This window comes from Drosophila suzukii, chromosome Y (genome assembly GCF_043229965.1).
Source record: "Drosophila suzukii chromosome Y, CBGP_Dsuzu_IsoJpt1.0, whole genome shotgun sequence".
NCBI classification, from domain to species: domain Eukaryota; kingdom Metazoa; phylum Arthropoda; class Insecta; order Diptera; family Drosophilidae; genus Drosophila; species Drosophila suzukii.
Window position 1 is genome coordinate 1,464,006 of NC_092085.1, and position 12,573 is coordinate 1,476,578.

Here is a 12,573-nt window from a genome sequence, read left to right on the forward strand (position 1 = left end):
GTTCGAGTGTTGCCAGCGTAAAGCCAGGCTCAGCCGGCTGAGGACGATTGAAGGGCGAGAGAGAGAGACGAGAGGCGAGAGAGGTCGTGTGGAGAGAGAAAGGATGAAATAGAAAGGAGTGAGAAAATGCGAAAACTTACCTAGAAAGTTGCAAAATCACCATGAGCCAGGGAAGGGGGCGCCTCGATAGGCGATCGATTGGCATTGGACGATAGTGCGATCGATGGACACACGACAATGGAAATATCGGCCAAGGTGGAAACATCGCAAACGAGCAGGTGGCAACGCCGCACCGTCGGTATCGATATGCGAATAAATATCGATCACGCACGAATGGTGTGACCAGGCGGAGGAAACATGGAAAGGAGTGAGACGCAGCAATGAGCAGCGAGCTGGGGATCGATAGCCTAGGAGTATCGATGTCCCAGTGGGAACACAGGAAATATCGGCGCGGGAGATTTAAAGTTGCTACGAGGAGGATGACCCCCGCTGTAGAAACTCAAGGGAGTTAAGAGCGTCGAGGGAGCATCGAGGGAGCAACGAGGGAGCGCCGCGGGAATCACAAGGACTCAAAGGCAAGGATAAGCAAGGAAACGCCGGAGAGTAGGAACCAGTCTTAAATGTTTCCCGAAGTAAGGGGGGAATGTGAGGAGTTGAATAACTCCCCACAAATAGAAGCAACAGCAGATGGCCGGCCGCTTACCAGATACGCGGCGAATTCGCGTAGTAACGGCGCGGCGGGGAGAACGAGAGAGTCTGGAGACCAACGAAGGAGATCGAGAGAGTTTGGAGACCAACGAAGGAGAGCGAGAGAGGTTGGAGACCAATGAAGGAGAGCGAGAGAGTTTGGAGACCAATGAAGGAGAGCGAGAGAGATTGGAGACCAAGGATGGAGATCGAGAGAGAATGGAGACTTCACGGGCAGAGCAAGAGTGCCGTATGCAGAAGGGGATAACGGAACTCCTCTGGACTTTGGACTCTCCCGTGAACTTTGGACCGGGAGAGGAAGTGCCACATCTCGGCAGTGGAGCGGCACACAGGCGTGCCACAAGCGGCACGGGAATCAGCGGAACGGCAGCAGTGGGCGGAACATCCATTGGAAGCGGTACATAAAGGACAAGTGGGTCATCCAGGAGGCACGGACTTTGGACCCAAAGTGGAGAGATCCAGCGGGCCGTGCGCAAAAGGGAAATAACGGTGCTTGGAGGCCCTATATAAGGCCGCAGAGCGCTGGCAGCTGGATCAGTCGATCACAAGGAGTCAAACCGTCAAGATCACTCAGATACCAAAGTGAACAATCAAACAACCAGATAACCTACAAGGGAGCAGCAGCAAGTCGAGTCGCCAGAGAAGCAGCGCCGTGGGAGCCTACAAGGAGCGAGATTGCTACGTCGAGACATTTGGGATTGGGATACCAGGAATCTCCGAATTGAGACGCAGGTAGCTGAGATCCAGAGGGCATCACACGGCTAGGTCAAGGCGGTCGATTAACCCTGTCCACAAAGTCCTGGCGTTACGCCTGGAAAGAGTATAACAAGCCAGAAGGGAGAGCGGTCGATCAGTAAGGTCTCGAGTGGAATTGTCCAGGAGAACCCTACGGATTCGACTTGCGAGGTCCCGGAGCGGCGTGCCCGAACCACGAATATAACAAGCCAGAAGGGAGAGCGGTCGATCGGTACGGTCTCGAGTGGAATTATCCAGGAGAGCCCTACGGATTCGACTTGCGAGGTCCCGGAGCGGCGTGCCCGAACCCCGAGTACCAAAAGCCACACGGAAACGTCCCGGAAAAAAGGCAAAAGGGTGAGGCTAGGGTGGAACGTTCGTTTACACTAGGCGTGGAAGCGAAGTAAGGCGCGAGGCAGCTTCCTGGCGTTACCGCCTTGACTGTCCGCGCGGGCTGAGCAGAAACCCCAGTGGGACCATCCGGGACAGAGCAAGGGACAGGCGGCGGTGTGTCGAAAGGAGCGATCCTGGAGAGCGCAGCTTCTGTTCACCCTAGTCTGAGAACGGTGACGCTTCCCTAAGCCCGTACGGCCGATACCCCTCGCGAGTCCGAGTCGTTACCAGCAGTCACCAAGTCACGCGTGAGAAGTGAACCGCGAGCGAGCATCTTCAGGGAGCTGCGAGGATCTTCAGGGAGCGGCGAGGATCTTCAGGGAGCTGCGAGTATCTTCAGGGAGCTACAGGACTGGAGCACCGAGTCATCGAGGCGAGAGGTCGTAGACTCATCCAGGACCGTCGGAAGCACCGAAGGTCACAAGCAACGAGTCAAAGCCAACCAAGCGACTAAGACACTTGTAATAATATACCCGCAATAAAACCCAATACGAACCCGTGAATTCTGTGCTTTCTCACTGAGCTACTGGGCGGTCACGTTAATATAAATTTGGTGGGACGAACACACAATATACTGAGCTAGCCGCACGAATCTCGTAGCGAGCAGACAATAAAAAAATCAGTTCGTTACATCTGGCGCCCAACGTGATTGTCCCAGCAGTGAAAGCAAGTTAAACAGAATGGGGAAGAAGTGGATCTACCGACTTAAAAAGGAGGATTTCGCCAATGTCGCACAGAGGCTTAATGTCACCCTGGACGGCAGATTAGAGGACATGAGAAAAGCATTATCCGAATATTACTCAGAAACGGATAATGACCCACAACTCGTTGACATCTGGGCCGATTTGGAAGCCACATACCACGACAAAGCCGGCCCCAGCATCACGTTAACAACCGTCGAAGGGGACAACTTAGTGGCAAGCCTGAGCGTTGACAACCTACAAAAGGAGGCAAACAGGAGAGAATCAAGCCAAGACAGGAAAACAACAGCGCTGATCTCGAGACCCAATCAATCAGACTATGCAAGGTTCGCTAAACAGGTCCGCGAATGGTCGTTCAGGTTCGACGGGGCGGAAAAACCGTTCGAGTTCCTGGAGCAGGTGGAATGGTCCGCCAACACATACGGCTTGGAGTTAGACATGATTCCCCGAGCGATGCCTGAATTACTGAAGGGAAGGGCTTTGAAGTGGTTCATCGCCAACAACAAACAATGGAAAACCTGGGCGGAGTTCATAGATAGTTTCCACACATACTTTCTACCGAGAGACTTCTTCACCAGGCTGGCGGATCAGGTCAGGCAACGGAAGCAGGGCTTCAGCGAGTCGTTCAAAGACTACATGATCGACATGCAGACGATGGTGAGGCCACTTAATTACTCCACTATAGAGACCCTAAGAATCATCAAGGAGAACTGCACCCCCAGTCTAAGGATCTTCCTAAGGGCATACAAAGTGTCGGACCTGGACACGCTGATGATATTAGCAGACGAGTATGAGGAACTCGAAAAGGAGCGGGAAGCGTTCGCGCAAGAAAACAAATTCTTGAAGAACAAGTCGTCATCGCCAGCGCAGGTAACATGCAGAAGATGCGAAGAGACAGGAATCCAGGAGACGCGGGGAAACGACCAATGGTCGCCACCTAACCGAGTACCACGGCAGCAGGCAACAGGAGCACCACGCGGAGGCCAATGGACACCACCACAACAGCAACAGATGCAACCAGCAAACAATGTTTGGAGGCCACCAAGTACAACACAAAGGCCTCGTGAAACGACACACATCACAGACCCCCAGGAGGCCTGCCGAAAGTGCGGCGGTCATGGACACTGGGCGCGGGGATGTCGGCACCAACGCCTGTTGTTCTGCTTGGTGTGCGGGAGAGTAGGCGTCAGGAGCGTTGAATGCTGCCAGCAGGCGGGAAATGTCCAGCGATCTCAGCCGCAGAGAGGCGAGCGGGGGTCGCAAGATGCTACCTCTCCAAACTAACGGGAAAGCTGATCGAGGAGGAGCAGCAGTTGTCCGCAGCGGTGACGATTGGTGGGGGCACATACAAGGCCACAATCGACACCGGGGCAACAGCAAGCTTTATAAGCAAAGAGCTGGCGGGCGACCTGGCTGCCCTCGGAAAGATTACGAGGATACGACGGCAAGTTAGGTTGGCAGACGGAAGATGTGGCGGAATCGATGAGCAGCTGGAGGTGGAAATTGCGTTTGGGAACAAGCGACTGAGCATGAGCCTGCTGATACTACCAAGAGTAGTGGATTCATTGGTGTTGGGATGGAACTTTCTATCACAAGTCGGTACCGAAATTAAGTGCGCTGGACACGAAGTGATAATACCGGCCAGGAATCGTCACAAGGGATGGCTCGAGGAAAAGTTGTCGGTGGCAGTCGTACAACGGGCAAGCGAAGATGACGACACGACGAAATTCCTGGAGGCAGAGCTATCGACTTTCAGCAGCATGAAGGGAACATCAAACATGGCAGAGCATCAGATCACGATGAAAGACGACAAACCAATAAAGCAGCGATACTATCCCAAGAATCCGAAAGTTCAAGGGGAGATCAATGCGAAGGTGGACGAGCTTCTCCAAATGGGATACATAGAACACTCAACAAGCCCATACAGTTCTCCCATCGTGATGGTTAGAAAAAAGACGGGCAAATGGAGACTGTGCGTCGACTTTAGGCAAATAAACGCCAAATCTGTAAAGGATGCCTACCCGATGCCCCGAATAAATTATATTCTCGACCAACTGAGGGAAGCACGGTACATCAGCAGCTTGGACCTAAAGGATGGGTATTGGCAAATCCCACTGAAAGCGGACAGCAGGCAGTATACGGCATTTACAGTGCCGGGGAAAGGTTTATTCCAATGGAAAGTAATGCCATTCGGACTTCATTCGGCGTCTGCGACTTTTCAACGGGTGCTGGACCGGGTGATCGGCCCAGAAATGTCGCCGCACGCATTTGCTTACCAGGACGACATCATAGTGATCGGGCGCTCGCTGGAAGAACATAAGGCCAACCTAAAGGAAGTTTTCCTACTACTAAAGGAGGCAAATCTGAGATTAAACCCGGAGAAGTGTCAATTTTTCAAGAAAGAGCTGTTATATCTCGGTCATCGAGTGACTAGCGAAGGAATAGGCACGGATCCGGAAAAGGTAGCAGCCATCGCCGAACTAGAACCACCATCGACAGTAAGAGAGCTCCGACAGTACCTGGGCGTAGCATCATGGTACCGCCGGTTTGTACCTGACTTCGCAAAAATAGTCAAACCTCTCAACGATCTGCTACGCAAGGGCAATAAATGGGTGTGGACACAGGAACATCAGACGGCGTTCGAAGAGGTGAAGGCAAGACTCGTCGCAGACCCCGTACTGGCATGCCCGGACTTCGACAAACCATTCATCTTGCAAACTGACGCAAGCGACTACGGCATCGGGGCAATCTTGACCCAGGAAACTGAACGAGGCGAAAGGGTAATCTCTTACTCAAGCCGAACGCTCAACGGCGCTGAGAAGAATTACTCAACAACCGAGAAGGAGTGCTTGGCAATCGTCTGGGCAATCCGAAAGCTCAAGCCGTATCTGGAAGGTTACCACTTTAAAGTAGTAACCGACCACATGGCACTGAAGTGGCTCAACAGCATAGAGAGCCCTTCAGGGAGGATCGCCAGATGGGCCCTGGAGTTGCAGCAGTACGACTTCGAAATAGCGTACAGGAAAGGGCAACTCAACGTGGTGGCAGACGCTTTGTCAAGGCAGCCACTGCCGGAAACGCTTCGAGGGATCAAGGAGACGTCGGCGGCGGAAGCTTCTGCAGCATGCAGCTGGATTCTGGAAATGCGCGAAAAGATAAGGACCCAGCCGCAAAAGTATCCAGACTACGTGATGGAGGGTAACACCCTGTACAGGAATATACCTCATAGAGCGGGCAGCGAAGATGTTGCAACATGGAAGATGTGCGTCCCGAAAGCGCTGCGGGAAACGGTGCTGAAGGAGAACCACGACTCACCGGCGGCTGGCCATGTAGGAAGCCGAAAGACAATAGCACGTCTGGCAGCCCGGTACTACTGGCCAGGAATGCACAGAGACGCCCGAGCCCACGTGCGAGTATGCGAGACATGCATGAGGTTCAAGCCGAATCAGATGCAAATGGCTGGGAAAATGCTTACGCAGGTGCCAGAGGAACCATGGGCTACGGTATGTGCGGACTTCGTCGGACCCCTGCCGCGTTCGAAACACGGCAACCAAATGCTGCTGGTATTGATAGACAGGTTCTCCAAGTGGACTGAGTTGGTGCCGCTGCGAAGCGCGACGGCCGAATCCCTAAAGAAAGCTTTCAAAGAACGCATAATCGCGAGGTATGGGGTCCCCAAAATAGTCATAACGGACAACGGAGTCCAGTTTACCAGCAAAACCTTCAAGAGTTTCCTGGCCGAAATGGGAGCCAGGCAACAGTTCACAGCTCCATACACCCCACAGGAGAACCCGACTGAGAGAGCCAATAGGACGGTTAAAACAATGATTGCGCAGTTCGCAGGGCAGAACCAAAGAGACTGGGACGAAAAATGGCCAGAAATCATGCTGGCAGTAAACACGAGCGTTTCAGAATCCACAGGTTACACACCGTCGTTCATTACCCAAGGCAGAGAACCAAGACTACCGAGCGCCCTATACGACAGAGAAACCGTAGGGACCGGACGACCGACAGAGACCCCGAAAGAGAATGCTAACAAACTCAGGGAAATCTTCGAGATTGTAAGGCGGAACCTGGAGAAAGCATCCCAGGACCAGGCTAGGCATTATAACCTAAGGAGGAGGCAATGGACGCCAAAAATGGGTGACGTCGTGTGGGCCAAGGAACACCATTTATCAAAAGCGGCCGAGGTGTTCGCAGCAAAATTGGCCCCAAGATACGACGGACCTTACCAAGTCATAGGTTTTGCGTCACCAGTAATCTGCAAAATAAGACACATAAACACAAAGAAAGAGCGGACCATCCACGTAAGCGAGCTGAAACAGCAACAAACGGAAAACACAGGCGAGCGGCTACAGCAAGCAGACACAACAGATGCAAAACAACATTAAAAGTCCAAGGATACCTACAAGGATGACCAAAGGACACTACGAAAGGATCCCAAGGATACCTCCAAGGATGCCCAAAGGATACTACGAAGGGTGTCCAAGGATACCTCCAAGGATGACCAAAGGACACTACGAAAGGAGCCAAAGGATACCTCCAAGGATTCCCAAAGTGTACTACGGAAAGAGTCCAAGGATACCTGCAAGGATTCCCAAAGGATACTACGAACAAATTCCAAGGATACCTCCAAGGATACTACAGGTCATCTACAAAGGCGCAATGAAACACATAAAGGACATCAGGAGAACGTTAAGAACACAAAGGGAGCGAACCAGAGCGTCTAAGGTCTCGATTGGGACTGATCGGAGGAAAAGAAAAAACACGCATCAAAAGTCTGCCGAAGGAAGAGGGAAGACGGCACAGAGCAGAGAGCTGTACCGTAGATCAAGGTAGTAAGAAGGACGAGGAGAAGCCCACGAAAACAGAAGCCCCAGCCAAAACCAAGCCAAGCAAGGCACTAAATGCCAAATTGGAGCAGCAAGCGCGGCTGGAAGAGGAAGCGGAGGCGGAACGACTGGCTAACTTATCACCCGAGGATAAACTGGCCGAGAAGCTGCGCCTGCAAAAGATCCAGGAGGCCTCAGACCTCAAACACGCCCAAGACGCCTTCGGCGTGACGAGTACGAGCGGCGGCCTCGATGCCTTCAATCCGGAAAGCAAGGAGGAGTTCAAGGAGTTCGGCGCCACGATCAGCTGGAAGGTGGCCCAGTTCCGGGAATCGGAGCACTTTCCCCAGTTCGTCGAAGATCTGGTGCGCAGCCTATGCGTGAACCTGAGCGCCGCTGACATCAAAAGGGTCGAAATGACCGTGGAGATATTGCACTCGGAAAAGCTGAAACAGGGGCCAGAAGTAAGGGGCATACATGGCAGCTCCAGCATTCTGAAATTCATACTGGGTTAATACAGGAAGCAGCCAAGCGACACCAAAATACTTACCTGCAGCGAAGCAAATGCGAAGTCCTCTCCGCACCAGCGTTCGAGTGTTGCCAGCGTAAAGCCAGGCTCAGCCGGCTGAGGACGATTGAAGGGCGAGAGAGAGAGACGAGAGGCGAGAGAGGTCGTGTGGAGAGAGAAAGGATGAAATAGAAAGGAGTGAGAAAATGCGAAAACTTACCTAGAAAGTTGCAAAATCACCATGAGCCAGGGAAGGGGGCGCCTCGATAGGCGATCGATTGGCATTGGACGATAGTGCGATCGATGGACACACGACAATGGAAATATCGGCCAAGGTGGAAACATCGCAAACGAGCAGGTGGCAACGCCGCACCGTCGGTATCGATATGCGAATAAATATCGATCACGCACGAATGGTGTGACCAGGCGGAGGAAACATGGAAAGGAGTGAGACGCAGCAATGAGCAGCGAGCTGGGGATCGATAGCCTAGGAGTATCGATGTCCCAGTGGGAACACAGGAAATATCGGCGCGGGAGATTTAAAGTTGCTACGAGGAGGATGACCCCCGCTGTAGAAACTCAAGGGAGTTAAGAGCGTCGAGGGAGCATCGAGGGAGCAACGAGGGAGCGCCGCGGGAATCACAAGGACTCAAAGGCAAGGATAAGCAAGGAAACGCCGGAGAGTAGGAACCAGTCTTAAATGTTTCCCGAAGTAAGGGGGAATGTGAGGAGTTGAATAACTCCCCACAAATAGAAGCAACAGCAGATGGCCGGCCGCTTACCAGATACGCGGCGAATTCGCGTAGTAACGGCGCGGCGGGGAGAACGAGAGAGTCTGGAGACCAACGAAGGAGATCGAGAGAGTTTGGAGACCAACGAAGGAGAGCGAGAGAGGTTGGAGACCAATGAAGGAGAGCGAGAGAGTTTGGAGACCAATGAAGGAGAGCGAGAGAGATTGGAGACCAAGGATGGAGATCGAGAGAGAATGGAGACTTCACGGGCAGAGCAAGAGTGCCGTATGCAGAAGGGGATAACGGAACTCCTCTGGACTTTGGACTCTCCCGTGAACTTTGGACCGGGAGAGGAAGTGCCACATCTCGGCAGTGGAGCGGCACACAGGCGTGCCACAAGCGGCACGGGAATCAGCGGAACGGCAGCAGTGGGCGGAACATCCATTGGAAGCGGTACATAAAGGACAAGTGGGTCATCCAGGAGGCACGGACTTTGGACCCAAAGTGGAGAGATCCAGCGGGCCGTGCGCAAAAGGGAAATAACGGTGCTTGGAGGCCCTATATAAGGCCGCAGAGCGCTGGCAGCTGGATCAGTCGATCACAAGGAGTCAAACCGTCAAGATCACTCAGATACCAAAGTGAACAATCAAACAACCAGATAACCTACAAGGGAGCAGCAGCAAGTCGAGTCGCCAGAGAAGCAGCGCCGTGGGAGCCTACAAGGAGCGAGATTGCTACGTCGAGACATTTGGGATTGGGATACCAGGAATCTCCGAATTGAGACGCAGGTAGCTGAGATCCAGAGGGCATCACACGGCTAGGTCAAGGCGGTCGATTAACCCTGTCCACAAAGTCCTGGCGTTACGCCTGGAAAGAGTATAACAAGCCAGAAGGGAGAGCGGTCGATCAGTAAGGTCTCGAGTGGAATTGTCCAGGAGAACCCTACGGATTCGACTTGCGAGGTCCCGGAGCGGCGTGCCCGAACCACGAATATAACAAGCCAGAAGGGAGAGCGGTCGATCGGTACGGTCTCGAGTGGAATTATCCAGGAGAGCCCTACGGATTCGACTTGCGAGGTCCCGGAGCGGCGTGCCCGAACCCCGAGTACCAAAAGCCACACGGAAACGTCCCGGAAAAAAGGCAAAAGGGTGAGGCTAGGGTGGAACGTTCGTTTACACTAGGCGTGGAAGCGAAGTAAGGCGCGAGGCAGCTTCCTGGCGTTACCGCCTTGACTGTCCGCGCGGGCTGAGCAGAAACCCCAGTGGGACCATCCGGGACAGAGCAAGGGACAGGCGGCGGTGTGTCGAAAGGAGCGATCCTGGAGAGCGCAGCTTCTGTTCACCCTAGTCTGAGAACGGTGACGCTTCCCTAAGCCCGTACGGCCGATACCCCTCGCGAGTCCGAGTCGTTACCAGCAGTCACCAAGTCACGCGTGAGAAGTGAACCGCGAGCGAGCATCTTCAGGGAGCTGCGAGGATCTTCAGGGAGCGGCGAGGATCTTCAGGGAGCTGCGAGTATCTTCAGGGAGCTACAGGACTGGAGCACCGAGTCATCGAGGCGAGAGGTCGTAGACTCATCCAGGACCGTCGGAAGCACCGAAGGTCACAAGCAACGAGTCAAAGCCAACCAAGCGACTAAGACACTTGTAATAATATACCCGCAATAAAACCCAATACGAACCCGTGAATTCTGTGCTTTCTCACTGAGCTACTGGGCGGTCACGTTAATATAAATTTGGTGGGACGAACACACAATATACTGAGCTAGCCGCACGAATCTCGTAGCGAGCAGACAATAAAAAAATCAGTTCGTTACATCTGGCGCCCAACGTGATTGTCCCAGCAGTGAAAGCAAGTTAAACAGAATGGGGAAGAAGTGGATCTACCGACTTAAAAAGGAGGATTTCGCCAATGTCGCACAGAGGCTTAATGTCACCCTGGACGGCAGATTAGAGGACATGAGAAAAGCATTATCCGAATATTACTCAGAAACGGATAATGACCCACAACTCGTTGACATCTGGGCCGATTTGGAAGCCACATACCACGACAAAGCCGGCCCCAGCATCACGTTAACAACCGTCGAAGGGGACAACTTAGTGGCAAGCCTGAGCGTTGACAACCTACAAAAGGAGGCAAACAGGAGAGAATCAAGCCAAGACAGGAAAACAACAGCGCTGATCTCGAGACCCAATCAATCAGACTATGCAAGGTTCGCTAAACAGGTCCGCGAATGGTCGTTCAGGTTCGACGGGGCGGAAAAACCGTTCGAGTTCCTGGAGCAGGTGGAATGGTCCGCCAACACATACGGCTTGGAGTTAGACATGATTCCCCGAGCGATGCCTGAATTACTGAAGGGAAGGGCTTTGAAGTGGTTCATCGCCAACAACAAACAATGGAAAACCTGGGCGGAGTTCATAGATAGTTTCCACACATACTTTCTACCGAGAGACTTCTTCACCAGGCTGGCGGATCAGGTCAGGCAACGGAAGCAGGGCTTCAGCGAGTCGTTCAAAGACTACATGATCGACATGCAGACGATGGTGAGGCCACTTAATTACTCCACTATAGAGACCCTAAGAATCATCAAGGAGAACTGCACCCCCAGTCTAAGGATCTTCCTAAGGGCATACAAAGTGTCGGACCTGGACACGCTGATGATATTAGCAGACGAGTATGAGGAACTCGAAAAGGAGCGGGAAGCGTTCGCGCAAGAAAACAAATTCTTGAAGAACAAGTCGTCATCGCCAGCGCAGGTAACATGCAGAAGATGCGAAGAGTCAGGAATCCAGGAGACGCGGGGAAACGACCAATGGTCGCCACCTAACCGAGTACCACGGCAGCAGGCAACAGGAGCACCACGCGGAGGCCAATGGACACCACCACAACAGCAACAGATGCAACCAGAAAACAATGTTTGGAGGCCACCAAGTACAACACAAAGGCCTCGTGAAACGACACACATCACAGACCCCCAGGAGGCCTGCCGAAAGTGCGGCGGTCATGGACACTGGGCGCGGGGATGTCGGCACCAACGCCTGTTGTTCTGCTTGGTGTGCGGGAGAGTAGGCGTCAGGAGCGTTGAATGCTGCCAGCAGGCGGGAAATGTCCAGCGATCTCAGCCGCAGAGAGGCGAGCGGGGGTCGCAAGATGCTACCTCTCCAAACTAACGGGAAAGCTGATCGAGGAGGAGCAGCAGTTGTCCGCAGCGGTGACGATTGGTGGGGGCACATACAAGGCCACAATCGACACCGGGGCAACAGCAAGCTTTATAAGCAAAGAGCTGGCGGGCGACCTGGCTGCCCTCGGAAAGATTACGAGGACACGACGGCAAGTTAGGTTGGCAGACGGAAGATGTGGCGGAATCGATGAGCAGCTGGAGGTGGAAATTGCGTTTGGGAACAAGCGACTGAGCATGAGCCTGCTGATACTACCAAGAGTAGTGGATTCATTGGTGTTGGGATGGAACTTTCTATCACAAGTCGGTACCGAAATTAAGTGCGCTGGACACGAAGTGATAATACCGGCCAGGAATCGTCACAAGGGATGGCTCGAGGAAAAGTTGTCGGTGGCAGTCGTACAACGGGCAAGCGAAGATGACGACACGACGAAATTCCTGGAGGCAGAGCTATCGACTTTCAGCAGCATGAAGGGAACATCAAACATGGCAGAGCATCAGATCACGATGAAAGACGACAAACCAATAAAGCAGCGATACTATCCCAAGAATCCGAAAGTTCAAGGGGAGATCAATGCGAAGGTGGACGAGCTTCTCCAAATGGGATACATAGAACACTCAACAAGCCCATACAGTTCTCCCATCGTGATGGTTAGAAAAAAGACGGGCAAATGGAGACTGTGCGTCGACTTTAGGCAAATAAACGCCAAATCTGTAAAGGATGCCTACCCGATGCCCCGAATAAATTATATTCTCGACCAACTGAGGGAAGCACGGTACATCAGCAG

At 53.1% G+C, this 12,573-nt stretch overlaps 1 protein-coding gene across 1 annotated transcript; it reads left to right on the top strand.

The window, feature by feature from the left end:
- The first annotated feature begins 3,173 nt into the window (after nt 1-3,173).
- LOC139353599 (eukaryotic translation initiation factor 3 subunit J-like) lies at nt 3,174-8,068 on the top strand. Its single transcript, XM_070997954.1, has 2 exons — nt 3,174-3,407; nt 7,246-8,068. The coding sequence occupies exons 1-2, from the start codon at nt 3,174-3,176 to the stop codon at nt 7,882-7,884; spliced, it is 873 nt and encodes a 290-aa protein (XP_070854055.1). The 3' UTR covers nt 7,885-8,068.
- Nucleotides 8,069-12,573: the final 4,505 nt, after the last annotated feature.

Excerpts from the sequence above, each read along its gene's own strand:
- LOC139353599 (XM_070997954.1), top strand. The coding sequence starts at position 3,174 with ATGATCGACATGCAGACGATGGTGAGGCCACTTAATTACTCCACTATA. Across the intron at positions 3,408-7,245 it reads AGTCGTCATCGCCAGCGCAG|GGGAGCGAACCAGAGCGTCT; the intron begins GTAACATGCAGA and ends TAAGAACACAAA.